Source organism: Strix uralensis, chromosome 4, assembly GCF_047716275.1.
Source record: "Strix uralensis isolate ZFMK-TIS-50842 chromosome 4, bStrUra1, whole genome shotgun sequence".
Taxonomy (NCBI): domain Eukaryota; kingdom Metazoa; phylum Chordata; class Aves; order Strigiformes; family Strigidae; genus Strix; species Strix uralensis.
This window is the reverse complement of record NC_133975.1, coordinates 26,884,020-26,902,705: the sequence shown is the minus strand read 5'-3', so window position 1 is coordinate 26,902,705 and position 18,686 is coordinate 26,884,020. Positions and strand designations below refer to the sequence as shown.

General features: G+C 40.4%; 1 protein-coding gene across 14 annotated transcripts in view; it reads left to right on the top strand.

Annotated features, from left to right (window-relative positions):
- The window catches only part of APBB2 (amyloid beta precursor protein binding family B member 2), a 209,411-nt gene extending 191,114 nt beyond the window's left edge, over window positions 1–18,297 (top strand). For 11 of the 14 annotated variants that reach the window (XM_074866044.1, XM_074866050.1, XM_074866045.1 and 8 more), the window contains 6 exons: window positions 8,148–8,262; window positions 10,799–10,886; window positions 11,961–12,044; window positions 12,545–12,660; window positions 13,451–13,630; window positions 14,231–18,297. In XM_074866044.1, the coding sequence (XP_074722145.1) occupies window positions 8,148–8,262; window positions 10,799–10,886; window positions 11,961–12,044; window positions 12,545–12,660; window positions 13,451–13,630; window positions 14,231–14,398 (751 nt within the window). In that variant the 3' untranslated portion in view covers window positions 14,399–18,297. The remainder of the gene's footprint in view (window positions 1–8,147; window positions 8,263–10,798; window positions 10,887–11,960; window positions 12,045–12,544; window positions 12,661–13,450; window positions 13,631–14,230) is intronic. The other 3 variants (XM_074866046.1, XM_074866054.1, XM_074866051.1) reach the window with 2 other exon arrangements.
- Window positions 18,298–18,686: the final 389 nt, after the last annotated feature.

Below are 18,686 nucleotides of genomic sequence, written 5' to 3'. Positions count from 1 at the left end.
CATTCTCTCCCACATCTCTTCCAACTCTAATGACTGAGGCAAGAGGAGTACACGTGGTTAAATGCACTGTGACCATCTGGGAGAAATGGGAAGGAGAAGATTCGTGGGAGTAGTTGTTTTTCTTCCTCCTGCGGGATTTGATTCCAAAGTGGTTGATACAGTTACCTGGAGAAGGGGTGTGGGTTTCCTTTGGAGGGTGTGAAAGGGAAGCAGTGTCTGTCTGGTATCTGGCAGGTAAAATGGAAGTTGAAAGGTCCTCAGTAAACCTTCTACAAACAGATTTTGCAGCTTGTGTGAATGTTGCTTGTTTCTTCTAGTTCTGGTTTCTTACCTTTGGGTTTGTCTCCTTAACTTACCAAACTCCTTGATGTGACACTAATACAAAGACAAAGGAACTGAAGAGAGTCTCAGACTTCATTTCAGCTATAAATTCTCCCAGTCTCAATAAAAAATTTTCAAGTGTTAATCCAGAAGATCTGTAATTTCTGTGATACATATTACTGCAGAGTTTCTTGCCCATCATCTTCTCTGCTGTTTGTGATACTAGAATATTTATGTGTCATGGGAAAACCCCATAGAGCAGGGTGCTGTTGGCCTTATTTTATCTGCTTTTCTTCTCACGTGTCTCCTCTCACTTTCCTTGCTTTTCTCCTTCCGTGCTCATTTACTCTGCTCCCATGGATGTTCGTGTCTCACCAGTGAAGAGCAGCCTCCTGCCAGGTGCCTTCTGACCCCGCTCTATGTAGCAGTGGCTGCTCTCCCCTTTTTGCTTTCTGCTTTCACAAATCACTGGTCACCTGTTTGCAGGAAAGCAAAGTGAATGTTATAGACTCCAGAGACGGTTTCCCCACAGCCCTGCAACGTGTGCTTTGTGACCCTGCAGTTGCAGGAGTCTGTACACCAGTACACAGAAATCAACATTCATCTTCTGTAGGCTGTTTTGGATGAATTTCAATCAATTTTAAGCCAAGTCCAGAGGATATCATTTTCTGGTTCAAGGATTTTTGTTACAATTTGTAATACATAAATCCGTAAAGCAATTTACATTTTCCTGGATGTGTGTCATTTTAATATAGTTGTTTTAAATAGTGGCAATTTAATTTTGATTGTTATTTCAGACTTCAAGGCTAGGGTGTTGGGTTTTTTTAACCAAAAAAAAAAAAAAGGATTAATGCAGTTCTACACTCTTTTGAAGAATTAAGTTTATAGTGAGAAGGTAATGGAGGATGTGCTGCTCTTCCAGGCAGTACTTAATTGGGACGTCTCCGAGGACTTTAGCCTAATAGTGGCAAATGGCTATGAGTGCTACTCAAACAGGACAGCATTAGCATAAATTGCATTTAGGGTGATTACATTCATCCAGGGTTGAGCAGCTAAGTGATGCTTAGCCAGGTGTTAAATAGGTATGGCTATCTAAGGTTTAGTCAATTACATTTGCCAATTAAACAGGGTAAAAGAGCAAATAAAAATGAAATTCCTTTCTACTTAGCACCTTACATTGTCTTTTTGATTCTCTAAATTGCTTTTTTAAATGTATGTCTCTAGTCCTGTACTCTTTCAAAATGAAGAAATTTCTAGTGAATTTTTAACTGTTCAGCAGAACCAGTCTTACCCACTTGTGCAGCCAAATAATTTTCTTATTTTACTGGTTTTCTAGCTCTTTTCAGAGTACTGAGTTATAGCCTGTTCCTATAACTGGAACGATAGTAGTGGATTGTGTAGTACATGTGCAAATGATTTAAAAAAAAAAAAAAAAACAAAAAAACTACTATGCAGTACCCCTTCTCTGCAATCCTATGTCAACAGAAGCGGTGTGCTTGTGTTACAAAGTTTTAAGAATATACAGCTTTTTTCTGCAACAAAATACATTATTCTCCCACTAAACACCTTGCTGCTTTCCCCACTGACATGGAAGGGAATTTTACCAGAAGCTGTGGTTCAGATCCCATGGATTTCATGTGCACACACACCCTATTGAGATGGAGGAGACTCTGGCTGTATGAGATATGATCTATTAAACCTATGCTAGCTCTGTATCCAGCCAAGGGCTTTGTAAAGGCTTTTGTCTTTTTTTTCCCCCCTTGTTTTCCCAGGAAGGTATAAAGACAGGGGAATGATAAGAGGAGGCATTTGCCCTTTTCCATAAATTTCTATTGCAAACATGTTACTCGGCACTTCATTATCAAAGGGGTGTGTTGCACATAAATCTCACTTAAATGTTAATCAGCTTCAAGTGAGCTGCAGTCAAATGAAGGTTTACAGATGAAGCGACCCAGAAGGGATCCAAAGTGAAAGACGAATCAGAGAGCAGTCTTCTGGCTTATTTGGTATTCAAGGCTTTCAACAAACAAGAAGCTGTTGCCTTCTGGTCCTGTGTAGGGAAGCACAAAACTTTTCCCAAGATTTACTTTGTTATTGATGCTGCAGGGGGCCGATACTCTGGAATCCCCAGCCATACCTTTCTTCTCCAAGAGGGAGCGCGGAGCTTGGTTTTCCCAATGCCTGGAAATCTCTGGAGCAAGGCTGGAAGGCTCCCACTGATACTGGAGGAGCTGACTGCCACCAGTCTGTACCACCTTCTCCAGGTCCTGACTACTGGCTGCCATGTAGGACCACTCATGCAAGTGCATGGACATCTAGGTGACTTAATGAATTAATGAAATCAGTAGTATTGTTTGTGCACTGCCAGAAGTGAGAAGGACAGTTTGTGTGCTAATTTTGATAGATGATTTGAAAACAGATGGTGCTGGCAAGGTTGTGTGTGATGCAGTACTACAGATTTTGAAGAACTCACATTTCCTTCTCTGTCTCAGCAGACTTACAGGTGTAGGCCCTGACCATCTAGTTTATGCATATTCACAATCTGCGCATGTAATTAGCCAATTTACTTTGCTCAAGCTGTTCAGGTACTTAAAGTGATACACTGGTGTGTAAGTCTGAAACACCACCATGAGGGTTTTATTAGCTCTCAGTAGTTGAAACTGATGTACTAGCTGGTGTTTCATTTTCTCCTGTAATTGTGCTATGCCGCCTTGTTTATGAACACATACCATTGCAAGCAGAAATATTTACAGAAGCCACAGGACCAAGTGCTGGAGAGGCTGATGGAAGTGTTACGTGCACCACTGTAGTACTGAGGCAGTGCGTGCTAAGCCAAGGGGTGGGCCAAGTGCCCCCAGCAGCACCTTCCCAGCACCCACCAACACCCCCACAGGTGGGAAGTGGTGTTTCTGGCACTTCTTCAGAGTGACTCAACATGAGTGGAATTTCACAGAACAAAGCCTCGGGGCTGCAAACAGTAGAGGTGTCAGCATTTTTTCAAGAAGAGCGCTCAGTATCAGCACCAACGTGGGGGGGGCGGGGGGGATTGAGAGCCGCCCTGCAGAGAAGGACCTGGGAGTACTGGTGGATGAAAAGCTGGGCATGACCCAGCAATGAGCACTCACAGCCCAGAAAGCCAACTGTATTATGTGGCCAGCAGAATACAGGTCAAGGGAGGCGAGAGCCCACCTGGAGTACTGCAGCCAGCTCTGAAGTTCTCAGCATGGGAAAGACATGGACCTGTTGGAGCAGGTTCAGAGGAGGCCACAAAGATGATCAGGGGGCTGGAGCACCTCCCTGATGAGGACAGGCTGAGAGAGTTGGGGTTGTTCAGCCTGAAGAAGAGAAGGCTCTGGGGAGACCTTATAGCAGCCTTCCAGTACTTAAAGGGGACCTACAGGAATGATGGGGAGGGACTCTTTATCAGGGAGTGTAGTGATAGGACGAGGGGTAATGGTTTTAAACTGAAAGAGGGTAGATTCAGGCTAGATATGTGGAAGAAATTTTTTATGATGAGGGTGATGAAACACTGGAAAAAGTTGCCCAGAGAGGTTATATATGCCTCATCCCTGGAAGCATTCAAGGTCAGGTTGGACAGGGCTCTGAGCAAACTGATCTAGTTGAAAATGTCCCTGCTTATTGCAGGGGAGTTGGACTAGATGACCTTTAAAAGTTTCTTCCAACCCAAGCCATTAATAAATAAATGTCATGCAGCAGTCTGTGGAGGAGAGCATTAGGTGGCCTATATGTAGGGTCACTACCAGCTCCATCAGAAAATCAACATGTTGCTTTTTGGCTAAAACCAACATCTTTGTGGGCAGTATCTGTCCTTTGGCAAGTGCAGAGCCAGTCAGTCTGTCTCATCAGGATTGTTGTCATCTTCCTCTTGCAGGGACAACAGGGTTGCAGGCTTTTCTGTTGGCAGGACTAAAGTGACAGGTGAGCCCCCTTATCACCTGGACCATTCCACTACAGATACTGCATCCATAGCACTCATCAGATTCCTTCTCCCTGCCCTCACCACAGGTCTTACCATTCAGAGAGGTTACTGCACTGGGCTCTGCACTGTGTCTCGTTCATTTGGCTGTCATTAGCCTTCCAGGAACAGAGAAATGTGCTTACTGAAAAGTGCGTGGTGTCATTATTGTCAGTGCTGCCCTCCACATTGGTCTCCTTTGATCAGAAAAGTAAATTTACACTTGTGAGAGAACGCTCAGCAGACTGCCCCCAGTCTACCTCTCTGTCTTTAAAATGCTGTTGAAAATACTCTAATCTAAAGTGTTTCCCACTTACAGAGCATAATTATGAGTTGTGTTCTTTTATGACCAAAATCTTTGATCCTGACAGAATTCAGTCTTTAGTTTAACACAGTTTTAATTGTTCAGCTCATTTTTATCTCTGCAGTCTGAGTCCTGCCTCCACTGAGAGATAACATGCCATCTAAACACATTTAGTATTATCTTACAGATTCCCTTAAGGCTCAAAATCCTTGCAGTTGAGCTTGGGTCTCAGATAAACTCTCTGCAGGGTGAAATTAATGTGGCCTCAGGGGTTGTCTGTGCATCAGGGACTTGGCAGTGTAGTGAGGATGCCCTGCCTGATGTGATCTCCTACAGCAAAGCACTTTAGTTTATTGGGGCAGTTGTGGTGTACCAGGGCATTGCCAGAGCCACTCATCAAAGGTCGGACTGCAATTTCTGGGGCTGTTACAGATGGATTTTGCTGGCAACATGTTATGTCCTCCAAGCCCTGATGACTTGATTTGGTGGTTTTGTCCTGTCTTAGTTTTTATTAACAATAAAAGAAGGTTCTGACAGATAGCTGTATGGCTAACAGAAGGGGCAAGTTATTTTCTGTGTTTGTGCAACTCCTTGAAGGTGGACGTCTTAAATTAGAAATCCTGGTATTGTACAGTGCTCCTGGGGCTGTGCAGATTTCTGTTTATTCAAACAGGCTTCTGTGCAGTGCAAGCAACTTGGCAAAACAACACAGGATGCTTGTCCCAGGATCATCTTGTAAAGGAATGCATAAATCACTTGTTTACAAGTCCTCAAAGAATAGTATTGATTTGAGGTAAAAGCTTGTAAATGGTAATAAATAGCCATGTGATAGTCACATCGATGGCTTTCAATGTTATTTTAAGTTCATGCAAACAGGATTCAGCTGTTAAGTCTGCACTCCAAAAGAATAGAACCTTGATCCAATAATAAGGTGTGCGCAGCAGTCTGCTTGTTTATGCATCTTTGGTACCCTGCAGTGATGGTCACTGCCAGCAAGTTTTTCTTGCATGTAAAGGAGGGGAAATCTTAATGAAGTTATGGTAGCAAATCCATGTCTGTTAAGTGAACAGTGTTTTCATATTGCAGTTAAAATATTTGTAAGAAAAGGTATTTGGACTCCAAAATGTGAAGTCTGAAATTTAGGACATTTAAAAGATGGCAGCTAAAACCAAACACATAGAAAACAAAAATCCAAAATGCTTAGGATGTCTGGAAATTCCTCACTTACAGCTCTTAAACCAGGCAATCTCTTTAGAGCTTAGGATATTGTATGTGGGACTTCTGTGAGCCTGAGCTTTTCCAAATACCTGCTCTGCAGGTCTTTCAGGAGCATCAGTAATGGTGAAAGCTTACTTCAAAAGGCAAAAATTTCAAAGGTTTTTTATGCGGAGCTTGGTTTCATTCCCCATAGCTGCTAATTTTTCATAGGCCATAGCCAAGCCATACCTTCTTCTCTTAGTCTTATTACTAGAGTCCAGCTAGGAGTCTTCAATTTGCTTTTGAAACATTAAGCTAGGAGGAAACCATTCTAAAGCAAGGCTTGGCATGTGTGCAGATGAGCCAAAAAGCATCAGCTTTTTTCCAGGAGCAAGATTCCAGCTGGAACTCTGCATCTCCATGAACTTGCAGTGCAGCAAAAGGGAACAACATGCCAGAAGGCTCTTGCAGATTGTGGCCAAGGTGCTTGGGGTTCAGGCTGGAGCGAGGAAACCTCAGGGCATCTTCTGTAATAGACAGCACTTTCCTGGATTATTGCTTTGGGATTTTTCGTGCAAGTCACGAGCAATTGGGTGAAACACTGTCCCTCCCCAGGGTGCCTGCGTCTCACATGTAGGCAGGGCAGTGCTGCAGCTGGCGGCAGCTGATGCAGCCTGTGGGCTGCATTTCCCAGGCAGGAAGGGTTTAGGTGGCAACAGGCTCCATGTGCTGTCCCGCTGCCTCCTGTCTCTGCTGTGACCTAACATGGGCCATTGCACATTGGGGTGCAGTGAGATGGAGAGGTGCCTCCATCTTCACTGTGTTTCTGCATGGTTCTATCATGTGGAATTGTTTCCAAGTCTTAGCTCCTGATAGTTTTGGTGGGGTGGTGGGGTGGTTTAAGCATTGTTCATCAGGTGTCAGGTTGCAAAGCGGTTAAACAGAGCAACAACCTGTGCCTGTCACTGAGCAGCCCAGGCTGTGGGCAACTGCCCCTTTCATTACAAGGGCTCATTAATGACAAAACCTAGTGCTGCTGAATTAGGTACAGGTAAGGTACTTAACTGCAGGACAATGTTCAGATCTTGTACAAAGCTGGAAGTCCAGCTATCCATCTGCCACAGTCTCTGGTTCTCCCCAGGTAACTTAAGTACAAAACAATTCACTGAGCATCTACAATGAACAAAGAAATTGGCAATCCATGCTACATTAAACCCTGCTAGGGATATTTGCAGACTTTAATATAAACTGAAGTATTCCTGTATATAAAACCTGTGGTTTAGGAATGTCCTTCCTATCTCTTCACCAGTTAGAATCTTGCTGGTAATTATTTACTTGTAAAGAGAAAAGGCATTGAAAAGAGACTTCAGGCATAAGAGGCTGTTGGGAGCTCCAGCTTCACTTGTCTGGTCTAATTCTAGTTAGCTACTCAGCATAGCTCTGCTAGGGATGCAAAGTCCCAAAGAAATTTGGAAATAGCAGGAGGTCACGGAGTAGGACTGGGCTGTGGTTGCTCGGAGGACATGAGAAAGAGGAGGTGCAAAACCAGGAAGCTGTCAGTCTGGTATAGCAAGGATGGCAACCAGGCAAAAGCCAGGCTTCTTCCCAGCTCAGTACACCGCTTCGACTTTTTCAGAAGAGCTCCAACTTTTAAACAGCCTGAGAACAAATAAACATAATCTTGCCACTTCCATCACCCACACTAGAAAGCAAGACTATGCTGTGCTGACTAGCCAATACAGTGCAAAATCTCTTTTGTAGGGCAGCTTTATTTAACTTTTGAAAAAATAAGGTCAGAAATTTAGGCCAATTAGTGCGAGCAAAGCTCAGCAGGTTCACATCTCCCTTATGCAACCAGATCTCTAATTACTTTCTGCGTATTTTAAACACTTCATACAGTCCTTTGAAATACAGTCTTTCTCTAACTAGAATCTTGTATGCTGTATCTCAGATTTTTTTAGCATTTAAGAGCTGCATGTGTTTTCTGTCTTAATTTGCAATTCTCTTCCCACTTCATCTTCAATAAAATATTTGAGTAAATTTTCCCATGTATTTACAATTGCAGTTGGAAATTAAGGGTTGTAAGTTCAGTAAGTCAGGGTTAGGAAACTGTAACGAGCTCTTTAATTATATAGATTAAGCACCAAACTTTAGATGTGTGTTTCATGGGTAGGCAGTTTATTACATTTGTAGAGCTGCTTTGTCTAAGGCATGTGATTTATTTTTTGACAGCCAAGACATACACCTGTTAAATTGAAGCAGGACTTGCTGTTTTGGAGATACTATTGATTCTAATGCCTTAATTCATTTTGCTTGCTTCTCATGTGTCAATTTATTTTGTTTACACAGAGACTTTGCTTATGTGGCAAGAGACAAAGACACAAGAATTCTGAAATGTCATGTGTTTCGATGTGACACACCCGCAAAAGCCATCGCCACAAGTTTACACGAAATCTGCTCAAAGGCAAGTGGATTTAAAGTGAGCTGCATTCGTCTGTTCAGAGGTCCCTGAGCCTAACACATACAATCAGCAATTGTATGCAGTGTTAGTTTAGTTTGTATCACTGGCAACGAGAAACGGTGTAGAGAATTTGTAAAGGAAAGGACGCAAATGGATGGGAGTAATGGGAGGGTGAGCATTTAGATTTGAGGGGGACGATACGTGCTTTTGATTTGACAAGTGTGTATAGAGACTAAAGGTTTTCTTGAATAATAAAGAAGCTACGCGTTCAAAATGGAAAAAGAACACACAGCTTCAATTAATAAATGGTGATGTTAAACTTCGTAAATAAATCAGACCTTGTTTGAATGGTATTATTCAATGGTATTGTTCTGCAGGACAGACAGGAGAATAGTTGCTAACGTTACACTGCCCACTTAAAAAAGAATCAGGAAGAAGAGGAGTTTAGGCTACTCTAGTTACAAATGTTAAAGTATCTTAGTTCCTGCTTGTGGTAGTATTGTCTGTAATGCTGGAGAGGACTGTTCAGTCATTTTACCTTACAGATTTGTCACCGTTCCCCTGGTTATTTATTTTGGTTTTCTTGCTTGATCAGTTTGTGAGTGTCTTCTGTACAGTCATTTCATGCAGTGGTAGCAAGGCAGCACATCCTTTGCAGCAGGCAAATCTGATTGAAACTTTATAGAGAATCAGTTAAACCGGTCTACTTGAAACTCTTTTTTATTCTTTTATTGAGCCATGGTGGATTTGAGGCTGCATCCCCCTTTTTAAAAATATTATGCTGTTCATTTTGGTCTTCCTTAAAACATGTCAGTTTGCACCACAGGAAATGGGGATGAATAACCTTATCAGTTATCCCTGTGTAACTTGTTGTTACTCATGAGTCACAGCTCTTCTAGAAAAGCTAGTTAGGAAACCTCCAGGTTTGTATGCCTGTCATTGCTTTTTACATTTTTATCTTCATGTTAGTGAATGGAATCAGTCATGTCAAATTCCCCTCTGTAGCCAGCTATATAGTCTAAAAATTTTTCATTTTTGCAACACTACAGACATGGCTACTGAACTTGTGATGTTCCATGCAAACAACGTGAGCATCTACACGGTGTGCATTACTGTAACCTTTTGGGCAGCAGAGTTTTGCCTGAGGCAGAGCCAGAAGGTAGCCCAGCAACTGTGCAAAGCCTGGCAGGTCTGTCTGGGCTTGGGTGCCCAAGGAAGTACAGGTGGCAGGACTGAGGGAGCTGCTCAGGTTGGCCAGGGAGCTGCAGGCTGTGCTTGGTGGAGTTTAGCACTGGGGACTGCAGCAGTGGCCGACTGGAGAAGCCTAGACCTGTTATGTCGCTCCTCTTTCTCCTCCAGCTCTCAATTCTCACAGGTGTTTCTGACAAGTCTAGCAGGGAATAACATGATACACAGGCCCTACCACAGCTGCTTTTATCCAGTAAGGGCAACATCAGGTAAATGACATGGTAGCTACAAACAAGGGTATCGGAAAGGAGGAGTAGAGCTGTCACATACGTAACTATGACAGGAAACTCCTGCCATTAATTTTCGATAAAAGAGCAATAAGCATTTAAAACTATAGCTAATAGTAACACAGAATAAAACAGGATAGTGTTGTCAAGTAGAGCGTGTTCCTTTGTAATTCAGCAATAGATGTAATCCTGATTCAGGGAAGCACTTGGCATGTACTGACTGACACACTGGACCTCTTTGCTGAGTCAAGGCTTCTTCCTAAGTTAGCATGTATTGTTTTTCATCTGCAGGGGGGAATATTATAATGTGTCCCTGTAACAGAAAATAGATTCAAAATATACAGCCTAAAAGAAAAAAAAAAGGGGGGGGGCGGAACAGAGAAATTTGCTAGAAGCATCTTCAGTCCAAGTGTCGTCTGCTGGAAAACCAGTTATCTTTAGAACTTAATTACAACTAACAGTTAGGAATGCCTCATATACGAGCTTTGGAAAAACTCTGTTAGCTTCCCAGGGTCCCTTCTCAGTCATATATTTGTGGGGAATAATCATCCAAAGTGGTTATTTTGAAATGTTTTGTGGGGTTTTTTCCCACTTTTGCTAATATTATACATTTTGAGGGAAGGACAGGTGGTATTCTGCATGGGATTTTTAATTCCAGGAGAAACATAAAAATGGAGGAAAAAATTATACACAGCAGAAGATGGATCAGAGAGGAACAAGAATAATGAACACTCTTCTCTCTGTGTTAAATATTAACGTTTCTTGCTATATTACTCCTTACTGCAATTTTGCTGTTGATAAAAATGGCTAGAGGTTTTTTTCCTCCTCCACCTATCTTTCATCTAGGCTTGGACACCATTTAAGTTCTTTATGTAGTTAAGGAATGGTGAATAAACTGGAGGAAAATTAAAGTTGTTATTTAAAAAGAATAACTTGTTCAGTCATACAGCTTCTGACTTATTTCAGATTTCAGAAACTAGAGTTGTAAAAGGAGTAAATTTATACTTGTAATTGCTACTGTACTGTATTTTAAAAAAAAAATGTTGTATTCTCACTCTCTTCAGATTATGGCCGAACGGAAGAATGCTAAAGCTATGGCTTGCAGCTCATTGCAAGAGAGGACAAATGTCACCCTTGATGTTCCTCTGCAAGGTACTCTGTGTTACAGCTAGTATCCTTGGGACATGTTTTGTTTCTGATGCTGCCCTTGACCAAAATGGAGCATGTTGGGTAGAGAGGTCAGGAATGTAATCTTGTTTTTTAATTACTGTATCTGACTGTAAACTGTTACTGTATTACGTTAAACATTTTTATTGGTTATGTTGACAGTAATGGGGTCTTACTCAGTTATGTCAACTTGTGCATTTCCTCTTTTATTTTGAAATACAAATGTTGGAAACATAGTCTTACTTATTTGTGGCTACTCGCACTTACTGTACTTTTCAAATCAAAATACCTCCTGACTTGAGACTGCACAAATTGGCCAAATCTTCCTTTAAACCAGAATATATTCCAGTTAATCACTTAGATTCAGAGAAGCTGTAGGAGGACTCCTCCTAGGTTTCAGCATCTGTTTAAGCAGCTTCCAAGGCAAGGGGTTCAAATGGGTTGTCATCCAACTTAAAGGTCTTTTGCATACTCTGCATGGTAGAAGAAAGTTGTCTTTGCGTGCCTTTATTAGTCATAGCTTAATAGTTGTTATTTTGAAAGTAGTCCAGGAGAACTAACATACTATGTGTTAGCTTTACAGGAAATTATATGCTTCTAGATCCACCAGTTTATACTGAATACCTTACTCCTAACCCATGTATCAGCTTGTGTAATTGTCTGATGTGATAGTGGTATCGATTACTCATAGACTCTGTTTAACATATTAACAGGGATGGTATTAAAAACAGATTCCAAATTTTACATAGTTACACAGTGAAACTTAGGTCTGTCTCAGAGACACATTCATATATATTTTCTGGTTTTTAATATGCCAGCAATACAACATGACCTTATTCTTAGTGTAGATCAAGAATTAGGTGATGCAAAGTTATCCCTAATTCCTTTAGAAATTATTGAGCATTGTCCTTGTCAGAAGGAGTAAAAATTTGTTTTAATCAATACAGTACTTTCAGAGCACAGTTACTGGGTAAACTGTTTTATGTTATTGATGAAACGAAAGTGGTTTTCCCTTCTGTGAATGCTGATTAACAGAAAGTGATTTTTGTTCCCATGCAGTAGATTTCCCAACACCAAAGACAGAACTGGTACAGAAGTTCCACGTCCAGTACCTGGGCATGCTACCTGTAGCTAAACCTGTGGGTATGTAACACTTAAGTGACTTCCAGAGTACCTTGCATAAACTCTAAAGGCTGGACTCTGGCTAGCCAAGTGTAAATGCATGATTTTCAAAGGGTAGCAACTCTTGTACTTCATGCGGGTCAGGCATGAAGACATCTAATATTCAGGGCCTCATTTGAACATGTGTTTTGCAATCAGAGTATTTTGGGAGCTGCCAAGAAGGCGGAGTTTCTTTCTACTGCTTTCTCTGAATATGAGCTCTGCTACTAATGAGAGGGGCCCTAGAGCACTGAAATGGTGCAGCAGCTGAACAAGATGCTATCCTGTTCTTCTAAGCCAGAGACACCTGTTTTGTTTGCAGATGGAGAAAACCAACTTCACAACCCTTCCTTCCATCATCAAATTAATTTTAATAAGGACTCCAAAACAATCTGTTTTCTGTACTACTACGTGAAAATTAAAATTTTGTTACTGTTTACTTACGTGTTTATTTTTCATTATTGCATTTTCTTCTCTTTTAGGAATGGATACTCTGAACAGTGCCATCGAAAGTCTAATGGCTTCCTCTAGCAAAGAAGACTGGATGCCGGTTACCATGAATGTTGCTGACGCTACTGTCACAGTCATTAGCGAAAGAGTAAGGCTGTCTTGTTTAAAACGCATTTAACGTAATATGAGTGTTGAAAACCAGGAACACAGAAACACTAATAGAAACAGTTGATTTACACTAGAATTCATTTGCTTACTTTGCATTTTAGTTCTGTAGAGACTCTTACTGCTTGTATCAGCTTCAGCTTTATTTACCATTCCAAGCATGTTCTCAGAAATAAATTATTGTAAGTATTCACTAGATACTTAAAACAAATTCAATGGTGTCATTTCTAGAAACTTTGAGCCTAAAATGTTGTAGGTTAAGCTCTAAGTAGCAATCCTAAATTCTAAACTGTATTTACCTTATTCTTGGTATGGAAGCAAAGAATAGTGCTAAAATTTGTGTTCCACATCACTGTCCTTTTGTAGAGCATTTTCCATAGAGATTATTACAATGAAACTTTCAAATAATTTTTTTGTATGTCTGTTGATGAGGTACTAAGCCAACATCTCTATAATATACCAGTGATAGGGGAGCATGTTTTAGAGCTGTGATAGCCACGATGTTTTGTTTCTTCACAAAATAAGCAGTCTTTGAAATGCACAGTATGCTTGCTCAGTGCTAATGCTCAAAGCCTTGGTCTTCTGGTGATAGCCTAGAAGGGGAGATCCAACCCAGGCCTGAGCACATTGGGTATATGCAGAGAGATAAAAAAGATTTCCACAATACTGCATCAGTGTCTGTGTCTCCGCCCCCTGTTTAACAAACTTAAAATTGAAAGTAAAGTTCTACAGAATATCCAATAGTAATGATCAATCATCTGATTCATAACCAGAATGAAGAGGAAATCATGGTGGAGTGTCGTGTGCGGTTCCTGTCCTTCATGGGAGTAGGCAAGGACATTCACACATTCGCCTTCATTATGGATACAGGAAACCAGCATTTTGAGTGCCACGTTTTTTGGTGTGAACCAAATGCAGGCAATGTATCAGAAGCTGTTCAGGCTGCTTGTATGGTAAGTGACCTTCTTCAAAGGCATCTAATAGCACTTAGATTTTTCACTGCCTCCATAAATAATCATATTTGCAATTATGTTAATTCCAAGATGGAAAAAGAACAGATAAAAATAGGGATTCTGATATATTTAATCAATTAAAACCCAAACATTTTTAAGTTTGAAATTTCTATTTAGTTAACAATGCCCCTTTAATCATCTTCCCTCCTAACCTCTGCAATGTCTGTGTAAGTTAGAAATCTTTTCTTTCACTACACAAGTTATCTAATGCTGGAAAAACATTTTGCTTGAAGTTGTATTATACAATCCAGTGACAATGTAGTGAGAATAATCCTTGTTCAAGAATAGATGAACCTAGAAAACTCATTTTTCAGTTTTCAAAGGGCTGTTCGTATGATTTAGTATCCGTCTTGTGCTGATGAACAGTTTCTGCCCACAGATTGACAGAGCAATGTCTCATTAACGCCATCTCGGCTGTTTGTCACAGCCAAAATGGAGATTTGACTACATTTAATGAAAAAGTATTAAAAGTGTATTTAAAATGCTCTGTGAAAGTATTGGATACAGTAAGTATTGCAGAATGCTTTTGCTTTGTTGCAGTTACGGTATCAGAAGTGCTTAGTAGCCAGACCTCCTTCACAGAAAGTTCGACCGCCCCCACCTCCTGCAGACTCGGTGACTAGAAGAGTTACAACTAACGTAAAAAGAGGAGTGTTGTCCCTCATTGACACTTTGAAACAGAAACGCCCAGTCACTGAGATGCCATAGCTGCATAAGAGAGAAGATTCTCCTGACATTTAACTGAAGATAACAGTAGCTACACTAACAAAAACGAACTGACAGTGTCTGGCCTTCCATTTCAAACTGCTGATGCTTTGTCTTCAGAGAATTTACCCTTATCGAAACAATGTTAGACAAGCATGTTCTCTCGTTCTTGCCACCATCGTGTGATATGAAAAGAAGCATGAATAATTTTTTTGCTGTCAGTGAGTTACATCATGAGCAATGGAAGGTCTGTTTGATTGTAAATACATGAACATTACCTAAACTCACACAAAAAAAGAATATGGCCACGTCCCTCCCAGTGAACTCATGCTAAAGTCCTTGGAGTGAATGATGTCTGAGTTTCACCGTCTTGAGCTGGATTTGTCACAAACCAATCTTAAATCCTACAGCACTTTGCTCTGTTCTCAACACTGGAGTAGGTACCAAGTATTAGCTACTATTGAATCACTGTAGACTAAATACCAAGTTTTATTTTTTACAGAACTACACCTGTTAGTTTTAAATTGTTTGTCAGCATTGGTCAGCAACCACCTCCCTGACATGCTTTTGAATCATGGTGTCATTATTTCATCTCCTGATTATACATTATGGTCTTAGAGAAGAATCATGTTTCATACCAAATCAGTGCTGAAAAATCCAGAAGTGTTTTCAGTAATTGAGTTGCAGGGTGATCCACTGAAGCTTTTCAGCTTTAAACATACAAATGCAACTGTTGGCTGTTAAATTTATTCTCCTAAATCTGCCATTGTTTCATCAGAAATACCATTTGTTTCATGCAGGGCTCAAACCAATCAGGAGTTAAGAAAGAACTAGTCAGTAATTTTAACATCTTACAACTCTTACAGAGACTAAAATATTCCATACCTTTCTCATACAAGTGGTGTATGAAATGTTCAACATCTGGTTGCACAGTTCCCCCTTTGCCTCAGAGCTTGTTGCTGAATACTTAACATGCCACAAAAAGAACAATCATGTTTCTTGTTATTTACAGAATTCTATGAAATTTCTTTTAATGCTATTGCGACAAAATAAGAAGAGAGTTGTTTTCTAACAGGACAGTGCTTCAGGTGGTACAACTTCATTTCAATGCTTTTGCTTCAAAGGCTTCATCTAATTGCTTTGATTTATACACTGCTGCAGACCTTGACAAAGTCAGCCCAGTACTGCCCCTTAAAATTGTACCTCAGGCTAATTTTCAAATGCAGTTATGCATCTTGAGTCTCTCACTTTACCATCTGTCTAGACCTGCAGATTGGGACAAATTTTGGAAAGGGAACAGTAAAGATATTTTTAACTAACATTAAAAACGTTTGCCTCCATTTATAGTTATGTTCTAAACTGTATCTGTCTCCCAAGTCTGCAAATCTGGTCATACTCTAATTTTAAAAGAACAATGGTAAGATTGTTATTACAAGAACTCTTTTTTTATTTTACTATGCAAGAGACTTATAAAAAAAATATTTTTTTATTTCCTTATTTAAAGAAATTAACGGCAACACCTGGGCAAAGCAACTTAGGAACACAGGGGAAGAGAATGATGATTCAAGTAATTTCTGCATTGAAAACTGCAGAAAAATCATTAAACTAAACTCAGCATGATGTATGAGCAAGTGTCAAGTGAAGGCTAGCTATGCAACTATTGTAGTTAAATTTAGCTCTCTAGAATACCCTCAAAAGAGCTGATCCTCCACTGATCTCAAATCTCTTTATGACCACCATTCTGCACCCCCGGCACTGAAATGATTGTTTGCCCCCCCAAGCCTCGCCTTCCCGTCGCCTCCTTTGCACCAGCCCTAGTGCTTGTACAGCCAGAGGAGAAACTGCTTCTGCCGGGTGGGCAGGGAGAACACAGAGTGGAGCTGAGGGGGTGCAAACAAACCCACTCCTCGTAGCAGTGCCAGCGAGGTAAACTGACCCTGCGGGCAGATCACAGAGCACAGAGGTGGCGGCTTGCGTATGTGATTGTTCAGGTTCTAGTATTGATCCCAGTGACGTCTGCTCGCAGCGGTGTAAAAACTCACTTCCTATCGTGGCTGCTACCAAAATGTGGTGACTAACGATGTACCTTTAGGTAGGATTGTAAAGCTGAGAGAGGAAACTTCCCTTATTTGTCATCGTCTAGTGATTCAAATTTTATTTTAAATTACAGAAAATACTTTGACAGTGTCTTTTTAAAAAAAGTTCCAGCTGAAAATGCCAGGATTTGGAATTTGCAACTGTTCTACAACAGTGAATTTTAAACAGTATAATTAAATTTTGTAGGTGCATCTGTACAGCGCTGATTCTCTCCAGGAGAGATCTGGACTTCTTTAAACTAAGCCAACACTTAGCAAACAGCAGTGTAAAGGTTCTTCTGCATCGGTGTTGTCAAGGCTATGAACATCTAGTCAGCTTTCACTAGCAAAGTGTGAGACTGCAGGAAGGGCTGAGGAGAAGCCAGTCAGGTACCTGAAAAGCCGTAGGTCACTTGCCAATATGTTTTAAGAATTTTGTGTCTGTTAAGAAAATGTTGTTGATTTTGCAAATATTTAAGTAGTGTGCTTAATGGTCTGACTATATGTGGCCTTTTTGCTTCAGTAGAGCTCCCTATTCTCCAAAAGATTAAATATACACCCAGGTGTTTGCAGAATCAGAGCCTAATATTGCAAAGCCCATTATCTTTTGTTAAACAATATATTAAGACACTCCTTTTACCATGGCCAAAAAAGTATGTATGGGATATGTGCGTTTGAGGAACTGCCACTGTTTTAGTTGATGTTATAGCAACCCTTCAGTTATCTATGCATTTTTTTATAATACCTAGTGATTCTGTAGGCAGGCAGCCATGTTCACTATGCCTTGTATGTCTGATGCCATATTTTAAATTAACCTGTTAAATACAGCTTAAAATATTTTTATTTTATTTATTCTATTTTTACTGAAATATCCTGCATTATTATGTTGATGTATTGTCTTTACTGGATGTGCTCTTGTAACATTCTCCACTCTGTATACTATAGGTTGCCTAAAAAAAGGCAGGCTTTATAATTACTTGTAGTCACGTTTTTATTGAAGCCTGTAGAAAAATCATGTAAAGCAAAGCTAATTTCTTAATTTTTTTCAATGCAAGTAGTAAGTTAGAGGTAAGTATCACATGTCAGTCATGTCATTAATATGCTCCCTTGCAGAAGCAAGGCAATTTATATTCACAGTCCACGACTAAGAGATAAAAGCCTTTCTTTTGGAATCTGCAGTGCTGGCTGTAGGTTTATTTAAGCCATTTACGATTTCATTTGAAGGGGAGCAAGGGGGTGTGGGAGATAGGCTGCCTACAGGGTGGTTAAACAGGAGTAACAAAAATCGCATGGAAGGGCATAGAATCCATTCACAGTAAAATGAGTTCTTAGTCACACATTTAGTGTGCAGAGGCACCTGCACCTATTGAAACAACATGCCCTTCCTTTCGTGACAGAGGAACAAAAACTATGGAGTATCTAATAGCTTACACCAGTTCTGTGTCACTAAAACTTCTACATCCCTGTCTTTTAATTTTATCAAGCATTTCATAGATCATTTAACTAGGGACCTAAAATTGTTAGTAAATCACCTCTGGAAAAGAGGACTTTCTCATTTCAGCAGTTAATATGGGCTCAGCCTTTCAGTATTACCATTAACCCCGTTACTCCTTTCTTGGGCAGGTTAATTAATACATTGCTAAAACTTGTGCTGTACAGTCAGCAAAAGCAGGTAAGAAAGAAGGAAACACACCCACTGTTTATTAGCAGAGTTCAGTCTTACGTAAAGCACCTGATTGACACCAAAAAGAACAATTTTCCCTGCTGTTGACCACTTCTCCACATTTAAATGTAATATGTTCTGAGAATAAATTTAGCTGCATAAAATGATTGTCTCAATTGTTACTGGTCCATGAAACGGGGAAATTATTTCTTCTGTTCCAAATTGAGGTTGAGGGGAGGGAAAAACATACTGGTGGTTTAGAGGCAATGGGAGTATGATGGACACTTTTGTATCTGGAAAACTGAATCAACAGTTTCTAGTTGCAAATTACAGATACAGAACTGGATTACAGAAAATCAGTTACTTAAGATACAGCTTTACTGTAAGAAGTCGAGTGCTTAACTGAGCATACAGGCTTCTACCTACAAGCCATCTGAAGTCAGTCCCAGATGTGGCCAGCATGGGATGTTCAGTGCTTCAGAGTTCCTGACCTGCAGAATCAAATTCTTCACTAGCAGCTCTTTGATATTCTCGGTAAGACATCAAGATTCTA